At 42.6% G+C, this 20121-nt stretch overlaps 1 protein-coding gene and 1 long non-coding RNA gene across 2 annotated transcripts in view; one reads left to right on the top strand and one right to left on the bottom strand.

Moving 5' to 3' along the window:
* Positions 1-18638, top strand: part of OBSCN (obscurin, cytoskeletal calmodulin and titin-interacting RhoGEF) — a 145247-nt gene extending 126609 nt beyond the window's left edge. The window contains 7 exon segments of the mRNA XM_068176205.1: positions 601-714; positions 1548-1715; positions 2553-2655; positions 3221-3350; positions 4428-4533; positions 10794-10836; positions 14341-18638. Of these exon segments, the coding sequence (XP_068032306.1) occupies positions 601-714; positions 1548-1715; positions 2553-2655; positions 3221-3350; positions 4428-4533; positions 10794-10836; positions 14341-15796 (2120 nt within the window). The 3' untranslated portion in view covers positions 15797-18638.
* LOC137464751 (uncharacterized) lies at positions 5669-9468 on the bottom strand. The gene is made up of 3 exons (XR_010994397.1): positions 9393-9468; positions 7302-7436; positions 5669-6237 (listed from the first exon to the last, which is right to left on the bottom strand). It is a non-coding gene; the product is annotated as an uncharacterized lncRNA (long non-coding RNA).
* Positions 18639-20121: the final 1483 nt, after the last annotated feature.

The raw sequence follows: 20121 nt of genomic DNA, 5'->3' as shown, positions 1-20121 counted from the left end.
AGTCACTTAATAAAGGAACAGGTTGCCCAAAGTTGTGGCTGCCCCATCTCTGGAAGTGTCCAAGGCCAGGCTGGATGGGGCATGGAGCAGCCTGAGAGAGTGGAAGGTGTCCCTGCCCATGACAGGAGTGGGAACATTTTGATCTTTAAGGTCTCTTCCAACCCAAACCACTTGATGATTCTATGATGTAATGAAAGCATAGATTTTATTGTAAGGACACCAGCAGAGTGCTGGTTTGGATATCCAGGCTACATTTTATTTGAGGAATTGCCTTAACGGTGCCTTAATGGTGGTGTCTGAATAACGGATGTGCTTATTAAAGTCATGGTCTAAAATAATTCCAGATCAGCAACAAATCCCCTTTTTTCCATATGGTCAAACTTTATAGCCAACAACAGACTTGTTACAGACTGAAATTAGCCTCAGACAAGCAAGGAGAGCATGTCACCTATTAAGTATTGAGCTGCTAAAGTTTCCTGTTCAGTTTTTCCTTTCTGAACCTCACAGATTTGCAAAAATTATTCTTATCTCACTTAGCAGCAGCCATGCCATGGGCAGAGCCCCCTCCTCCAGACTAACACGCTTCCTCTGATATTTCAGTCCCTCCAGACTTTGAGGAAGAACTGGCAGACTGCACAGCTGAGCTGGGAGAGACAGTCAAGTTGGCCTGCAAGGTGACAGGAGCTCCCAAGCCATCCATCAGCTGGTACAAAGGTACGAGCAGCATGGCATGAAATACACCCTCCAAATGTGCTCCCTGTCCATATTGCTGTAATAACTGGGCAGTGGGTTGATGCCTTAAGGAGCTGGAAGAGAGGATAGACAGAGTTAAGGGGAATAAAGTGGAAATTTATTGAAGTGCCTTCAAAGGCAGGGCCCGGATGGCTCCAAGATGGAAGCAAAAGAGGGTTTGGTCACGAGATTTCACATTTTTACAAGTTTTAGTCTATTTGCATATAGGAGTTAACTGTCCAGTTAATAGTTTCAAATTATGAAGTTTCATCCTCTTTGCTCACTTGCCTGCCCTCCTCCTTTCCCGTTGTTTGTGCTTTGGACCTGAAGTTTGAAGAGATTGTCCTTGAGTCTCCAGCTAGAACAGGATTGTTTTGTCTTCACCACCCTGTAAAAAGATCCTAGTAACACTTAATATAAAGCTAAAAGCTGCACACCAAAACAGAACAGAAAAACTTAAAACCTAAGGTATTAGGTAACCCAAGAGCTGATCCCCTAAAGATACTCGAGTCTAGAGTTTTTGGGCGTTTTGGGTGTGCTCCTTTGACTGGAAAAGCAGAATTAGGACTGTACAGAATGTATTCTGGGATAATTTGACTTTTAAATGAGGAGTGGTGATGTATGAGGTCCTTCAACAGTACTTTGCCCTGGATGATGTTTTATAGAAAGCTGGATGAAGATGAGGAGCTGATTCCTCAACTACCAATACCAGCTGCAATAAAACAGCTCTCAGCCATCTCAGAATGAAAAGCTGGATGAAATTCCTAAGGAGGAAACTTAGTAAGCTATTTTAAAAGAAATAATGTCTCTTTCAGATGGAAAGCCCGTGGAGGTGGATCCCCACCACATTATAATAGAAGATCCTGATGGTTCCTGCACACTGATCTTGGACAACCTGACAGGGGCTGACACAGGACAGTACATGTGCTTTGCTTCCAGTCCTGCTGGGAATGCCAGTACCTTGGGAAAGATCCTTGTTCAAGGTAAAATCCTGCACAGATGCAGTATTTTAAGGGGGTCTGCTATGAAATACCTTAAACTTGTGCCAGCCATTGTGTGACCAGCAGGACCAGGGCAGTGACTGTCCCCTGTGCTGGCACTGCTGAGGCACCTCCGGGCTTGGGGTCAGTTTTGAGACTACCATGAGCAGAAGGCCATTGAGGGGCTGGAGTGTGTCCAGGGAAGGGAATGGAGCTGAGGAAGGGGTTGGAGGACAAGAAGGGAGCTGTGGGGGCTCAGACTGGAGAAAAGGAGGCTCAGGGGGGACCTTGTGGCTCTGCACAACTCCTGACAGGAGGGGACAGCCGGGGGGTCAGGCTCTGCTCCCAGGGAACAGGGACAGGAGGAGAGGGAACAGCCTCAGGCTGGGCCAGGGGAGGTTTAAATTGGAGATTAAGGAAAATTTTCTCACCAAAAGCGTTGTCAACCACCAGAAGAAACTTCTCAAGGAATTGATGGAGTCACCATCCCTGGATGAGCTCAGAAAACATTTAGATGTGGCACCTGGGGATGTGGTTTACTGTTGGCCTTAGCAGTGTTAGTGGTTGGACTCCATGACCCCAGAGGTCTTTTTTCAACCTAAATGATTCTATGTTTCTATGATGTTACAAATATTAAGACATTCCAGAGGTTCTATACAACATATACTGGATAATATATTAAAAAAAAAAAAAAAGTTATGTACAGGCAACTTTTTTTAGGTCAAAAAATTTGGTCTTTAGTATCCTTTATACCCAGTGAAAATTACCTGGTCAGGGACATGCCCTTCCTATCTGTTCATATTTCCAGCTACCAGTCACATTTACCTTTGCTTTCTGCAGTGCCCCCACGGTTTGTGAACAAGGTCAGAAATGCTTATCTTGTTGAGGGTGAAGATGTCCAGTTCACCTGCACTGTGGAAGGAGCACCCAGGCCTCAGATCAGGTCAGTCCTACAGCTCACATGGGAACAAATCCTGCTTTCCCACTTTGCATAGTCAGAAAAGTAATTTTCAGTTTATGAGTTCTTTCTTTACTGTGTCTTTTGTCTTAACCCCATCCCAATGCTGGGCTCTTCATGATACAGACATTCCTGAGGTTCTCAGCAATTAATTCTAGCTAGAATTTGAAAAAAGAAATAGCTACAGATAGACCCTGAGGAGGACTCTGTCCAATCTAAAGCCCTGGAAAACATTTTATCATTGTTTATCCTCCCTGCCTTACACCTGACTTGATTTTATCAGGTATTCAGACAAAAAGCTCAGCAAATCTTGTCATCATTTAAAGCCCTTTTCCAGCACTGACTGAGGAGATCTCTTGGGAAGAATCTCATAAACATGAGCAGTTTCATACCCAGGTGTGATCTACCCACTTGCAGCCCTCCCTTACAGGATCCAAATGTTTGTCTAAGGATCAACTCCGGAGTTGTTTGATGGATGGATCAGTGATCTTGGGGACTTCTTGATGCTGCATAATTTTTCCTGGCTTATACTCCATGTTTTCCCACTCAGATGGTACAAGGATGGGGTGCTGCTGAAGGACACCAGTAAATACCAGACTTTCAGTGAACCACGGAGTGGCATCGCAGTCCTGGTGGTCAAGAACCCTTCCAACGAAGATATGGGGCACTATGAATGTGAGGTAAGTTCAGAGAGATTTAAATATCCGTCATCTGAAATTATATAGGCAGGAGAATTCATTTTACTATGAGAGACCCATGGCTGAGTAATTGCTCATAAGAATATTATAGGTGGTCTTGAGCTAGACCTGGATTGCGAGTGTCCAAAAGCTTCAGAATATTCTGATCTGACAGTTTGTTGGTACAAGTGAAAATTGGTGGAGCTTGTTCTGTAGCCTAAAGTCAGATCCAGATCTCTAAAGGAAGCTCTTACAAAATCTGTGACCATTCTGATGTGATATTTTGTTTCTGTACTGTCTTTAAATTATGCCTAAGAAACCCTCCAGAGCCAAAATAAAGAAACTAAGTTTAAGTAGAAAGATAAAGCACTAAAATTCCTGATTTTTTTTAGCAAGCATACATGAAAGTAGCTGATCAATTTTTAAAATATAAGGGTTAAGGTTAGGGTTAATTTCATGAAAATTAATCATAGTCTATGCATTCATTGTAATAAAACAGTAGTAAGTTCTGAGGGCTTGGCAATAAAAGAAATTGGTCTTGGTTTAGGAAATTACCGTGGGTCAGCTGCTCCATGGTAAATGGTTCAGCTCACAGAAATATTTAGGAAGTTTGATATCCTTTAAAGAATTCTACTGGAATTTTAGCAAAACCAAACTACCTTGCATTTGCCATTGACCAAGATCCTAAGGTCCAGTATTCCCTTACTTGAGTAAAACTCAGTAATTATTGGATGATAAAAAAAAAAAATCCTCTTTAAGGGCCACCTAAGTGTGTGTACAGCAGGAATCCGGGCCTGTTGGTAGAGACAGAGTTACCCCAGGAACAAGTCCCAGGCTGCAGAGCAAACACCCAGTAATTAAGTAAATAAGTTTGCAGATGTGCTGTAACTTGTCTGTGTGAATAATTTTTGGTAAAAGACCACGAACTCCATCGAGCAGCAAAGTGTCCCTCCAAACTCCAGCTTGGCACTGGGCTCACACCTTCACGCACTGAATTTTCCAGGGTAGCACAGGCAGGGTTTTATCACAACAAAACAAAACCATCCTGTGTTTCATTTGGCACTGCACTGTTCTCTCCAGCTGATGAACAGGTTAGGGTCTGCCAAAAGTGGAGCCGAGCTTTACCACCACAGCGCCGCAGCCCTGACCCAGGAGAGGAGAGGAGACCAAGCCATCACTATTGAAGGTACGGCCCTTGCCCAGCTCCGTGCGTATGCCAGCCAGTTGCCCTAAAAACAACAAGATTCCAGTATTTTTTGCCATCTTACCCATGTTGGTTGTTGGTGTCCATGTATCTGTACGTCTTCTGGAGATGTGCATGGGCAGAGGGCAGCTCGGCTCTGCGCCCATCACCATCTGTTGATTTCCAAGCCTGGCAAATCAACTTCATATAATGCTCGTGAATGCATTATATGAAAGAGGAGGAGCAAATGAAGGGTTTGTCACGCCACCACTAGTGAAAAAAGAAACGTTGTATATTGTTGGAATACTTGGAAATGTGTGTCAGCCTGGCAGAAATGTTACAGGGGCCACTGAGTAAAGGTGGAGGAGTATTGGGACTGTTCCTGAAATACCACTGAAGGACGTGGGGAATGACTGGGAAAGCAGAACTGACAGCAGTGTGTCCTGAGCAATGATCAGTTCATCCATTATTTAGGACTGTCCAGGGACAGTCCTAGTTCCCTTTTTTCCTGCCAGTTTCACCTGGATTGGTAGGGCAGTATGAACTGATTTTACACCCACCCAAAACCGCATCTTTCTTCACAACTTTTAGTCACTACTGCCTGAAGTTCCAGGGATTACTGCCTATTCCAAGGATTTCCACACAGAGTGTGTTAGTGCTTGCTGTAAGCCCATCACAGCCCAGTTTAAATCCATGGCTACGTCTCCCTTGGGAGCATTTCCTGGCATAGGGAATTGGTTCTTTGCACATGCTTTAAATGTCCTTGTGTGGCTCAGCGTGAACCAGCCAGTCCTGTCTCTCTTGAACAGCTCCCAGTGGCAGCTCAGGAGGTGATACAGCCAAGGGACCACTTTTAATAGGAAAGGGACAGATTTGGAGGGCAAGAGAGAGGACTGGGATAGGCACAGGCCTTTCCATGCCAGCAAACCTTGGTTTCAAAGGCCTCTCCCAGATGTGGCTGGTGGAGGCATGGTCAACAAAAGCCACAGTTTTGCCAGCAGCTCTAGGACCTTCTTTCCTCAACTTTGGTGTTTCCACACCATCTTGTGGTAATAAGGGGAGTTCAAGTGTGTGTTTGAAAGGGTATAATTGACATTATCAACATCCACCAAGAGGCAATGTTCTGGCTCGTGAAGCTGCTGGAGTCTGGAAAAGTATTCAGGGATAAATGATCCTCTACTCATATTTTTTCATCATTTTCTACAGTCCTCTGCTGTCGGCCCTGTTTGAGACAGGACTCTGGTCAGGCTGGACCTTTGGGCCAGCCCTCTGTAGACACAAATGTTGTACTATTGCATTAAGAGGATTCATCCACAATAAATTGTTAAGATTAGCATCCTGCTCGATGAACTTTCTTGGCTTCATTTTAAACATGTTTTCCTTTTAGTTCTTTCCCAGAGTCCTGTCAAAAAGCATTACAGGGAGGATGGTGTAAGTGTAGAAACACTAGAATTTTTTCAACTATATAAACCTTCAAGTACTTGAATTCTTTGTCTTTTCTATGCCCCAAAGAAAGAAAAATAAGTATTGTGCAGGATGTAGAGGAACACAAATAAATCTCTGTCAGGGTGGTGTATCTTGATGAAGTTCCTTTCAGGCAGATGTTATAAAAGCAAACAAGGGTTGTATAAAATATTAGGAGCATTTTCAGCTCTGGGGGTTGCAAGTGTGTATATTCAGCCCCAAATTTCTCATCTGCTCTTATTCCTGTAATCATAAACAAACAAAAAGAATTGTGAGCTTGGTTTCAGAAATATAATTGTAGTTTGCCTGGAAGCTTCAGAAATGTCATGAAATAAGTTTGTTCTGTGATGTGCAATTGCTTGAACTTGGTAATAGGGAAGAAAATAGATCCCTGAGTCATCTCCAGGGAGAAACAGAGGGAGATCTGCTTCAGGCCAGTGGAGAAAATAGGTTCATCCATGGAACAAGAGGATTGTTGTGAGCAGAATGGCACCAGGGATGAATTTGGCATAATGCACTTGACTGAGGAGGGAACTCGTTTTCTTGAGAATCAATAACCAGCCTTGATCTGCCTGGGGGAAAATCAGGTTCATCCGGCAAAGAACTGGAGGACAGGTGGATCTCACGAAGGCTCTTTCCATCCTCACAATCCTTCCTATTTGTGAAAATGGGATTACTTGTAACTTCACCAAGAGGACAACATTACTGCTCTCACAACAGAAAATAGATACTGTGTCTGCTTCCTGGCTCACCTGCACCCTGAGTTTTACCTGATTTATCTCTGTTCCTGTGGAATGACCATTGTCTGGGTCTCATGAGGCACCCAAGGAGCAACAATTTTAGTTTTTATCCTCCTGCCTTTCTGTACTGTTTATTCTGCTGAACCAAACCCATGGTTTGGGATACCATTAGTCCAGTGGTTCATGAGCCCCTGACCTGTAGCTGGTGATGGTCCACACTCCACTGCCTCTGCATGATCCAATAACAAGACCATGGGTACCAAAACCAACATTCCTTGGTTTAAATTCACATTATGGGAGTTTGCAGGTCCCTTGGGTGGACCAAATCCAAAAAGGATGGAAACCACTGGACTAAGGGATCCCTTGTGAGCCGAGATCTGCCTTCAGCCATACCTGGTCGCTGCACTGAAGTCAATGGAGGGTTGCTTTAAAAATCCTCTTTCTGTGGATATTGGAAGAATTTGAGACATTTTTAAAAAAGTGTAGCTGAAAGAAGACCCTTTTCTTTGACTTCCAGTTGACTTGTGTCTGCTTTGCACCTTGCTGCTTAACCTGCACACGGCACACCTGGGCTGATGTGCTCTGGCATGTTCTGGTGTGATTTATCCATCCAGGATCACTAACTTGATTATTTGTCAAGAGAAGCAAAGCCCAGTGCCTTGGAAAGGTGTAGCATTTCCATATGGGTGGGCAGGTCAGGACCTAGAACGAGACAGTCAATACAAGGGGAGGAGTCAGGTACAGGAGTGGAGACGAAGCCATAAATAAAAATTCCCAAAGCAGCTACAGCCAGGCAACAATAATTCCTTCACAGCTTTACCTTAGATTTCATGCAGAGCCTTGGGCAGGTTCTTCAGTTGCCTCGTAGCAGCCACCTTGTTAAAAATCAGCAAAAAACAAAGTTCTTACCAGGAAGATTTAAAACACAGAGGAGCATCAGATCTCTTAGCATTGCTGAAGAAATAGGGCACAGGAGTTTGTCCCCTGTGGGATGTTCCCTGATTAGGGTGATGATGAGTGTATTTACCTCGTTATTTTTATTCTCTTATCACCATGGTTTAGTCTCATTTTTGGCCAGGCCACAGGGTTTCCACTGCAAATTCAGGAGAGCCCCATCTGCCTTTGCAGCCGTGTCAGTCACTGCAGGCATGGAGCCTTTTGGTTGTTTGGGCTTGGGGGTTTTTGTTCGTTTGTTCAGGTTTTGGTGGGGTATTTTTGAGAGAGATCCCATTTATATAATTTAAAAAGCTCTTATATTCATGAGTTGAGCCACCAGCCCTGTAGGGATTTCAGATACCTGTGGACGTGGCACTTAGGGACGGGGTTTAAGGTGGCAGTGCTGGCTTTGCAGATGGATTCAACAATCTTAAGGGTCTTTTCCAACCTCAAGGATTGCATGAATTGCTGATTTTAGGATTAGTTTTAGCAGTTCTTGTCAGGTTTTGCCGATTAGTCTCCAAAGTGTAGCAGAAGGAGGTGAAAACAGAGCAATGCTCCTCTGGTTCATGTCAGCAGCATGAACCGAGCAGCAAAAATAGGTTTAAGCTTCTGTGAGTGGAGAAAAGAGACCTAAAAAATGCAATAAAGGCCACAAATAACCTTCCATCCATCCAGAGCAAGGAGAACTCACTTATCCTCAGTGTTCCATCACTTGTAAGCCAATGTTTTAATCTATTAACCAAAGAGATGTCTGGTCCTATAAAAGCACGGGCTGTCCCTAATGCTTACAGCTTTTAACCTGCTTATCAGGGGCTCCTGCTTTGCAAAGCTGTTTGCCTAAAATGCTCTTGAAAAGTTGAAATGATAAATCCGGTGCTAAAAATGGATGCAGAATATTTTCCTCTCGGGGAAAAACAACTTGAAAAACAAAACAAAACAAAACCAAAAAGAAAGAAAAGAAACCCAAATTCTCTCATCCTACTTTCGTGTGGTTCTATCCTTCAGTATAGGATTGCTCAAATCCTCCCTCACACCTCAGACAGCACATATACAATTTATTAAATGCCATTTTCAGCTTTCTCATCCCAAGCCTGCTGAACTTTTGAATATTGAATCTCTTTGACATCCACTACAAATAGAAATATCACAGTCGGTGTCATTTGGGAGGACTTGAAGAACAGACATTAATAGAGCAACCATTAAAGAGACTTTTTCTTACAGACATTGTGAGATTTAATTAAATTTATTCAACTATTTAGTTTATATTACTTAATTCTCATCCAAATACACTTGCTGCTAAAATAATTGTAGAAAACACCTATTATCAGGTGTATAATCCAATTAATTAAAACATTTCCATCAGAACTTCAGTATTTTTTATCGTATACTCACTGCATATGGATTAAGCTCATAATATTATTTAATGAGATTTCTAAAAGTTATTTGAAAATTGCAAAATAGTGATTTAAAAATTCAGTGAAAATCTCTAACTTGAGTGTGGTAAATTGTTTGAGCACTCAGTTCATCTGCCATCACTGTATTACTACAATTCCACAATTTAAAGCAAGGTTTGAGTTATTTTTAAAAAATATTAATTAAGGATAGGTAAATGGGTTTTTTGTAATTGTGTCCAGGGATAAATATTTGAAAATAATTTTGCTCTTTACTTACCCAGTTAGTGTAAACTCAAATCTCCAAACAGATTTTGTTTCAACTCACCCAGTTCTGCAGTAACTCCTTTGAATCTCTGGGAAATGATTCCAGATTTTTACAGGCATAAACAAGACAAGGCTCTGCAAAAGAAACGTGAGCTCTAGGTCAGAAATTAACATCGATATTTGCACAAAATTCTTTTTCATTATGGTCAAATTAGTGGTTTTTACCTGAGGCAGGGAAGAGCCCTTGGAAGTAAAGTGGAAGGAAAATAAGGTTAAAGTATTCCATTTAATATTGTAGATGTATTTTTAATTTTCAGTCAATGCAGGTTTGGGGGCACCATTAAAAACATCATCACTAATCACCAGTTATTAAACAAATAATACAGACACTCCAAATTCCCTGGGCAAGAACTGTTTGTGATTTTGTTGATATTTTTAATAAGCAGTTCACTTAAATTGCACTGACTGAAAATTACCAGAGCTTATTTATTATAGGCTAGCTCGAAAATTGAAAACCTGGAGATTAAATTATGGGGGTTTTTTTTAGCTATTTTGCTAGTTTATTAAATAAAAAGCGGGGCTTGCTGATGGGTTTTTTTCCTAGATCTCAAATAGGTTCACCAGTTCAGTGTGCTCAAAGCAGTGTTGTTCAAAGAGTGTCTTAATTTTATTCCAGTGGAGAGGGTGGGAAACCTGCTGAAAATCTCAGTTAGTTCTTCAAACAGTATCTTTCTACTTTTTAGAAATGTCAGTTTTAAAGAATATTTGCTACATCTTGAAATCACAACTTTTGATCTTGATATTCATCAACAGCTTCCAGTTTGTTGTGGGAGAAGGGTCAGGAAAAATTGCTAATTAGAGCAGAAAAAAAGAGATGGAGCAGACACTGGACTCTCCTGAGTTTCCTAGGATTTGGGTTTGGGGTTTTTTTTGATGCTGATTTTCTCTACTGATGATAATGATATTAGTCTTTATTTTTATCAGCTTAGATTTTGCATCCAGTCCACAAAAGTCTGGCCACAATCCATTGTTTGGGGGAGCTCTTTTTTCTAGGAAGGGCAATCACAGTTTGAAGAATTTCAGCTCTCCAGGATTTCAGATTGAGGCATTTTCAGGTTCCTGACACCATCACTACCTTATTATAGGATAAAGAAAAATTAAATAGGAATCGTGTTTTCTAGCTTTGACCTATCAAACAAAAATGCCAAACAAGTTTTTGCCAAATTATTCTCCACAAAATATTTGATTTCAAAGCTAAATGTTCAGAGAGCATTCTGGATTCTCATTCCTGGTCAGAAACACAAAAGATGATGCTGGAAATAACCACAGAAAGCATGGATGGGATGGTACAGTTGGTTATTTTTCACTCCAGTTTATGTTGATGAACTGAGCAAAGATAATTTAATCATTTCAGCTTTTGCCTTTCTTTAACCCCATGCTGTTCATACTGTTCTCTTTGTAGTCACTGAACAAGAGACTAAAGTGCCCAAGAAAACCATCATCATGTAAGTGCTGATTTTTTTTTTTTTTTTTGGGTAACATTTGTGGTTTTTTTGCCTTGCTGCCTCTGCATGATTCAATAACAAGCTTGTGTTCATTGACCATGCAAGTGTGCTCATTCCCAGCCCACCAGATCCCACGGGATTCTGTGCCATGTGAAGTGATCGCCTCCAAAAAGGTCCTTTTGTTCTTTTCCAAAACCAGCTGCACTGGTGTTAGACATAGCCTGGGGCAGTTATTTTATGATATTACACAGGAAAAATATTCCCCCAAATGCTGCTAGAGTTTCACAAGAGCTTGGGAAGGTAGAGTCTGACTCTCAGTGCTGAATGAAAAAAAGAAAACCAAACTGAAAACTGTCTACCTGAAAATATCTACCAATTTAACAAATATCTCAGAGCTTAGAGTGATCTCTTCTGGCTTTATTTTAAACTTTTCAGGAAAGCCTTGGATGATGAAGCAGAAGGCAAATGAATATTTTTATCCCCTTCTGTCTCTATATTTCTAGTATAAATAATTGTCCTGATGACTTGGTCTTTTTAGATACTTTGAGCCTGGTTTATACTGGTTGCCTATAAAATACAGGATTAATTACTGCAAAAAGCAATATTTCGTCAGTCATGCACAGCCTAGAAGGCAAGTAGCCAATAAAATCTTAATTTATCTTCTCAAGTACCATAGAGAAATACATAATAAAATTGTTTCATGTGCTGGAAGGGGGACACTGACCTGGGACAGGATTTCAGAGCAGCTCCAAGCCACTCCAACCATGTCCTGAGGGCAGGAAGGAGTTATACAAGTGGATATTTTGGGGAAATGCCTTCCCTCAATAGCTGCAATATTGCTAAAATCAGCCCTTGACTTGGACATGAGGCTTAAGTGGATATATTTTATTTTTGTTAGACATAAAATTGCAACTGAAGGATGGTTAAGAGTTGCTGACCTTTTATCCCTTTTTTTTTTTTAATTATTGTTTTCTGTGAGGATTATTCCTCCCATTTGGAGGCAGTGGTTTGTAAGTTGTCTCCCCTCCCAGAAATTGCAGATAAGCTCAGTTAAATTTCCAGCCATTGGATGTTCTTCCCCCTGCAAAAACCAGAAAATAAATTGGTTTTACCTGTACTGCCTCAAGGACCAGGATTCAGACTGGGGCAACTGAAGAGAGAGTTATTTTTTTGTATCATATTCAGAAATATCCTGAGAAAGTCATGAGCAGGAGGGAATCTCAGAGCCAGTCTCCATCTAAAACTTGGTAAATCTCATTTAATCACATCTCTGTGCCTGTATCTGGAGCAGCAGCATTAATACTGGTGGATTAAATAATATTCATTAATACAAAATGCCATCAGTTAAGCTGATTTCTAAATTTCTGAGATCTCAGTTCCATAGGCTGTTGTTCAGGACAGCTGCACAAGGGATTCCTAAATCCAGGGCTGCAGCCTCAAAGGAGTTTGGTAAATTGAGGAGTGGGATCTCAGGGAGGAATTCCCCTCCTTTTGTGGTCATGAACTTTAAATAAGAGTGGACCTCAACTGAAATTGGGGTAGTGATGGGGGAAAATTTGGGAATAATTCTGTAAGGGTAAATTCCAGCTTTTAATCTGTAGCAAGTTGATGAACAGAAGCAGCTTTAAAACCACTGTCAGAAAATAGATAATTGAGAGATGGGATTGAACCATGTCCATATATGCAAATCCCAGACCCCATTTTAACTTTGCAACATAGATCATCATCTGCTGCAAGCACCCAAGGATTCATTTTCAGCTAAAATGATTAAATTCTGTGTAATTCAGAAAGGAACCAAGGCCAGTAGGAAGGCTCTGCACAGACCTTAAAGGTCTCTAGAAAAAGTGCTGAAAACTTAGAGAAAAGAGTAAAGCAGTGGAAATGAGTAGTAGAAGAGAGGATGCTCTGCAAGGAAATAAATCTCCCTGTAGCTGATCCAGTCCTGGACTCCACCATGTCCTCAAAGGGAGAGCTTGTTGGTGGAAACAAACCTGATCTCCAGAGGAGAAGGAAGTACAGCTTTTCAAAAATAAGACCAGGAGATGAGAAAGGCTGCAATAAACCCAAGAGGGTTAGTCTTCCATGATGGCTCTAAACACATTCTCAAGGGCAAAAGTCAGAGCAGAGATGTCTGAGGAGCAGAGGGGTGGCCTTCAGCTCCATGTGGCTGTGACTGGAGAATGGTGAGGAGGAAGAGAGGAATTAAAAAGCTGCTGTCTCTACTCTTAATTTCAGTTCAGGCCACTGTTTGACCCTTCAGTTAATTCTTTGTTTTTAACCCCATTCCTTGGAGGTAGGGAAAGAATCTCAACACAGAAACAAAATGAGTTTTCCTATGATTTCCACTGGAGCAGATGGTGGAGCATTGGCTTCCTTGTGCTTGCCAGGAAAACACTGGCAGAAGTGCATTTACCTAAAATAAAGGCAAGAAAAACCACAGGAAAAACCTGCAGGAAAAACTGCATGCTAAGTATATAAATTGAGAGCACTGGAGCCTGGTTTTAGGCCTTGGGTTAGAAGGGACTTTTAAAGATCATCTAGCCCAACCCCTTGCTCTGAGCAGGGACAATTCCACCTTGATCAGACTACTCAGAGCCCCATCCAGCCTGACCATGAATGTTTCCAGGGATGAGGCATCTACCACCAGCCCAACTTCAGTCAAAAACTCTAAAGTAAAGCCAGCAGAAATACGCTGAGAAATCATAATTATGCATCCCAATTTGGCTTTGTATTCCTGTGTCTATTGGAGGCAGTAGGATCCGGCTGTGTCTGCACTAATGGTATTATGAAGAGTAAAAACAAATTCATTTTGGCATAGATGACTTGTGCAGGAGATGTTCTAACTTTCTTTTCCTGGTCATCTCCACATTTTAAGGGTTAGTCCCTTTCAATGTAACTGTTCTGCATGTGGAAATGCAGATCTCTGGTCTCAAAACAGGCTGTAATTAAAAAAAAAAAAAGATTTATGTTGCATTTATTAAATACTATTAAGAACACACCGACCCTACTGCAATAAAGGGCATTTAGCCATTGAGGTGTATGGAATTAGGATTTTAGGCAAGGATATTCAGGAAAAGGTTAAAGTCTTTGAGTGTTTAAAATTTTGGGTGGGTCCAAGGTAGCAGAGTGGGTGATCAACACAAGCACATGAAATACAGCAGCACCCAGCAGAGCATCTCTCCAGCTGGACGTGCTCGTTGTGTGCTCACACCCGAGGAGGTTCATGGAGCTGGGGTTTTCCCTGGGGAAAAGGGAAATGGATCGGGGGTTTTCCCTGGGGAAAAGGGAAATGGATCGGGGGTTTTCCCTGGATCGGGAAGTGGAGACGGGCATGTGTGGTGTGTGTGCTGTGTCCCTCCCAAAATGACCGCTTCCCCAAAAGCTGGAATGCTCACCCCAAACTAACCCCACGCGGCGCCTTGGCTGACCGCGGCATGTGCTGGTGGAGTGTGGCTTCCCAAAAAGTCTCATCTTCCCACCAACTCCACCCCTTTCTGCCGTCAGAGAGGAGACCATAACCACGGTGGTGAAGAGCCCAAGACAAAGGGGAAGGGTTTCTCCTGCACGTTCTCCTTCAGGTCATTCTCCTTCCCGCTCCCCACGGGCGGAGCCGGCTCTGGAGCCGGTTTATGTCTCCAAGATCAGGCAGCCTGTCCACAGACACGACCAGGAGGCAGCACCAAAGTCTGCTGCTGTTCCCAGGCTTTATGTCACAGAACACGAGGACATGCAAGGGGCAGCAGCAAGAGATGTCGTTGTGGAGAGCACAGTGGAAGAGAAAAAGCCTAAGTGGGTTGAAGTGGAAGAAATAATTGAATTCAAGGTGAAAAAATCACCAAAGCCCACAAGGAAAAGAGGTTCTTCCCCAGTAAAACAAGAGAAAGATGACTCAGGGGTGTTAACGTTCACTTTCCCCAGCTCAAGGCCAAAGCGCTCCCCAGAAGATGATCCAAACACAAACAACTCCAACAATAAATTGGTGGAACAGTCAAAATCTCTGCCAAATGAGGGTCTCTCTGAAGGTGACATCCAGCCTCTGGTTTATACGACCGAGCAGGAAGGACCTCAAGTCAGCAACGAAGAGAGAAACTCCCCGTGTGGGTCTGAACAATTAGGAAGTGATTCATTTATGGATTATGGGACTGAAGGAAAGAGCTGCCCTCAGGAACCATGTGCTGACAACGGGTCAGGTGCTGCCTCCCCTCTGCTTGCCTGCGGGGGCGAGCCTTTGGTCTTCAGTTTTGGGACAGCTGCTGGAGACCAACACAAAGTTCTGTTCTCCCCAGCGAGTCCAGAGGGTCAGGAAGGGCTCGATGAAGTGGATGTGTCTTGGCCTGTTGGAGAGGAGATACCTGAAGTAATACAGGACATCCTTCCTGAAGAGGACAACATCATAGTGGATGAGCCAGAGGAGCTACACACCGACGACATCAGCACCCGGGACCGCAAGATTTTAACCCACAACGGCAAACTCTTAACTCTGGAGGACCTGGAGGATTATGTCCCTCAAGAAGGTGAAACCTACAGGTGCGAGGATCAGAAGCTCACGGCGGAGAAGCCCTGCGAGATCTCCGTGCTGCAGACGGAGATCAACGAGCCGACCATCGGGAAGCCGGTGCTGCTGAACCTGGTCAGGCCTGTGGTGCCCGAGCCCAGGCAGAGGTTCTTCAGCCAGTACGAGGAGCACGTCCCCGGGGCCGTGTTCGTGTCAGCCTCTCGGGTGGCTGGCGTGCAGTCCGCGGGCCCCTCCAACATCTCCTTCCGCGTGAGCGACGCCCGCGCGGCTCCTCCCGGCCCCTCCTTCACCGTGAAGCCCTCGTTCTGCACCGAGGTCCAGCGCTCGGCAGACAATGGGCAGTCCAGCTTTAAAACTGAAGTTTCCACGAGAACGCTCAGCTACGGGACTGTTGGCGAGCCTGTCACCTTGCACATCAGCACAGAAGACCTCTCCCAGAGCTGAGCGGACGCAAGCATGATTTTTAACACCAAAGAAAGCAGCTTTATGTTAAAAAAAAAAAAAAATCAGAATTGTTGTAGGCGAGGGGAATTGGTGGCAAAGATTGCGAGGTAACAAGTACAAGGGAATACCTTAGAGGAAATGTATTTAAATATGATGTGTCAAGCTTTTCCAGTCTTAAAGGGAACAGTCTGTCAGAACAGTTTGTAATTTTAAAAGCTTTGATCTAGGTGAATATGTATCATTCCATAGTGGAGCAGTGATGGGAGGTTTAGGAAAAGCCTGATTCTTCTACCTATGACAGAAATATAGATGAAGAAGTGTGGTTTTTTTGTCCATGAACTTAATAATTTTTTCATGTGCCAGTTTTTGGTGTGGCAAGGAGGTGAAAGTATCTCAGCTTTTCAGCATCCTTCAGTTGCCCAGGACAGGGGGTGTCTCCTGTCACCGTGTAGGCCCAAAGGTCATGAAGCTTCACTCTGCTTTGACTCTGCTCTACACTTGTGACACCAATTAGCTCTACCAAAATTTCTTCATAAACCTTTCAACATGCACAGTCTGGTTGCATTTTTTAACCTTCTGCCACATAATGAGATATATAGTAGATATTACGTATACCAGGGATTCAAAGGGCTGCTCAGGCATTTTTTTGGTTGAAAACCCAGTTTGACTCTAGTCAGTGGAGAGAGTCCCACTGTCGTGAGGAAGCAAGAGTTTTGTTGTTCTCTTCTGCTTTAAGTGAAAAAGACTATCTTTTCTAAACGACCGATATTTTCAAATCCACCCTCTAGTTTTCTGATAATGCAGGTTTCATTATTCTGCATTCTAGTGTGGTGGATTTATAAACCATATCTCTTGAATTATAATCCAATCAACTGAAAGATTAAAGTGCTGCACAAAAGTTCTGCAGCTGCAATCAAACATTATCAAGTACAAAGAACCACAAATGTGGTCTTCAAAGGACCACAAATGTAGTCTTTGCCAATAAATATGACTGGACAAGTATTTGTTCTCCTGAATGTGCCAGTGGTGAAACATTCCTGCTAACAGATTGATCCATGATGTCTCTTATATGTGATAAGAGGAATTTACCACTGAGCTATGGCAAAGTAGCAGGAGCACAAAGACAGATTAAAAAAAAAAAAAAAAAGAGAGAGAGAAAAAAGAGCTTTACCATAATTATTCAGCTGAAACATAGACCTGTTCCAAATGTATTGGGCTGCCAGTTCAATTGCATCGTATTACTGTAACCAGGAAGGTCGAGATGCCTCGGAGAGGGACTGATCATGGAGTTCCTCTGGAGCTTTGCAGCAGGAATGCTGCATGGGGGGGAGGCTGAGGTGCACTGAGCACAGCCCATCCCTGTTGGCTTCACCAAAAATGGATGTAGCCCAGGCCTCCAACAAGCTGCTCTGAAAAGAGATGAGCTCCCAGGCCCAAATCTTGGTGCCAGCTGGAGTCAGATGGAGCTCATTGATCTCCGCAGGACCCTGCACTGCCCCTCTCTGGTGACGGAGATGTGGGGTGAAGATCCCCACACCCTGTCCCAGCTGAGCTCTGTAGAAATGTTCATTTGTGGTTTCATTTGTGGTTTAGGGAAACCAGAAATGCTCAGGCACAGCTGAATTTCTCAGCAGCGTGAGGAGAGAGGGTGGAGTGAGTTTCTGCCTTGGGAAGGAATGGATGATGTTGGCTCAGGGTTTCCCAGCCAGGTGGTATTGAGGAGCTTCTTCTGGAGGCTTGGAGCAATATTCCTGCCAACAGGGAATGAATTCACAAAAGGTGCTTGTAGAAAAGTTAATTTTTTCCTTCTGCAGCTGCACCTTGTGCTGACTGAAATGAACATACTGATTTCACAGCCTTTCACTTTCAACATCCACTCAGGATGTCGTGTGCACTACCTTCATGATATAGGATGCTTTTCCAGTGGTGAAGGAAACCAAGCTTCTTTTATGGTACTATCCCATTTTTTATAACATCTCCTTGGTTTATACTGTTTGTTTTATAATGAAGCAATACGATGGATATATATATTAGTGCTTTTTTCATATATTGCACTGTACATTGGAAAGTAACAGATGACACATAACAGGGAAATGCTTTCAAAGCTAAAAATATTTCTTTTGTTTTGAGCCTGATTCTGATCACAGTTATTCCAGTATCAATCTTGAATAATTCCACAGAAGGAAGTGGATTTTATTCAGATTTACAAAGATACTGCTGAGAAAAGACTTTGCCCTGTGTTTGCCTTCAAATAATGTAATATTCAAACAAAAGATAATGAGGATGTGTAAAGGAACATGGAGGTTTCCCCCTGATGTGGTTGACACTCAGGTTTTTCTAAAGAAGCTCTAAGGCTGTACTTCAGATGGTCATAAAAGAAATAATTATACTTTGATTCATTAGCTCAAAACAATTAACATCTGTTTACATTTTCTTTTAAAATTTAAGCAAAAAATAACCAATTGAAGGGAATTTTTAAATTCCTATGCAGGGCTCTGTTCAAAAAGTGAAAGGTTTATGAGAAGTTCATTACATATACTTTCAAAATATTTTCCTAGAGGTTAAAAAATTTGCTTGTAAGTGATTAAACTGTGTAGATAATTAATGAGATGTGTGGGGATTTATTTCCTGTAGATGAAAAGATACAGCTGTATGAAAGATTTTAATACAATGAATGTTTTATTGAAATTCCTGGAGGTAAATGGGTATTAATAAAGTGGAAACTTCAGTTTGCTTGAGATACAAAAAAGAAAAAAAAAACACACACAAAAAAGTCAAGTGCAAGATATGCTGTTAGATGCTGAGTTTAAATCAATAAATGTCTTGCATCAGCTGTCACTGAGCTCGTTGGGTTTCTGTGTTCTTTGTTACAGCATTTGATATTCCATCAGCTCATCCTCTTCTCCCGCTGACTTCAGCAGGAGCTGGGTTGCAGTCCAAGAATATTAATGCAGTTGGGCTCTGGCTCCTTTTTTATGGACAGTTTCAGGAGTGTTGAAGTGAAAAAACCTGGTTTTAGGGATATTTCCAACTCGGGAATCTTGGATGATTCACATCCTCCTGGGTCCTTCTCTAAGACCGAACTGGAGCTTCAAATTATGTGTCAGTCTGGAGTTCCTGGGGATGGGCTGAAGTCGTGGGGTGGAAAGGCTCAAGGCTGAGATTTTAGAGCTGGGAAAGAGGTTGTCCATCTCAGGGTGTCATCACTGTGGTGTTTGTTAGTTCTGTGTTTCTTGGGGGATATTAACGTTCCTCAGCCTGAATCAGTGTTCAAAAGAAGGAAGTGGCGTAATTTCCCCTAGGCAGGGAGGAAAGTGGTGGTGTTAGAGCATGGGAGAGAACAGTGATTATATATAACCTCTAGATCTATACCCCTGTGGATATATTTCCTAATTGAATGTTTCATGCCTTTCCAATCATTTCACTCATTGGCAGCTGCCCAGTTCACAGGACAGCACCAGCTGACAGAAATCACAGCAGGAGCACCAGAGAATCCAGGTATTTCTCTAGGAAAATACTTAATGTCTTCCAGCCAGCCCAGTGCTGATGAACACTGATGGGCAGTTTGGGACATCACGTGAGCAAATCTTGCTTTTTTCCATCAATAGATTCAGGAAAGAAATATTTTGTCACCATCATGATTATCGAAAAATCAAGTGAGAGGTCTTCAACCACACCTAGCCTTCAACTTCATTTTCTCAGGTCTACCATGGGAATTGACTTTCTTGAGGCCAGGAAAGGAGCAGAATCAAAACCCCTTTGGGACATACTCATTAATGTCAATGACATTAAACAAGTCAGAGCTGTTTATTCCAAATGCTCTTTTTTTTCTCAAACCATGTGATGATTTGAGTTTTCTCTCTTGATTGGTGAGCAGCTGCATCATGAACATGATCATTGTCTTAACCTGACCTGCATTTTCTCTGTCTTCATGATTACGTGGGGGCTTCCCTAGGTACATCCATCCCTTTGTTGTGCCTTTTCAGGATTTGTGGGAGGTTTATCAGGAAGGAGATTGGGTGAGATGAGCTCCTGCAGTCTGTGATCCCATCCCAGCCTTCTACATCCAAACCCATCAGAAATATTTCAATATTGTGAAACAGGACAAACACATCACCCTAGAGCAAGGAGTGGCTTTTCTGCCAGACTTTGGTGAAAAAGAACAGCCCTCCCTTCATTCCCCTGCCCTTCTCCAGAGTCACTGACAGCCGATTCCTGTTCACTCCTTTTCCTTCCCTGTGAGATAACATCTTCCTTGCATGTGGGGTCTGTATCAGTGCAGTGGGTTCATTTCATTGGTCTTATCCAGTGGTTGGTCCTTCCCC

This window comes from Anomalospiza imberbis, chromosome 1, assembly GCF_031753505.1.
Source record: "Anomalospiza imberbis isolate Cuckoo-Finch-1a 21T00152 chromosome 1, ASM3175350v1, whole genome shotgun sequence".
In the NCBI taxonomy this organism is placed as follows: Eukaryota; Metazoa; Chordata; class Aves; order Passeriformes; family Viduidae; genus Anomalospiza; species Anomalospiza imberbis.
This window is presented reverse-complemented; position numbering and strand designations above follow the sequence as displayed.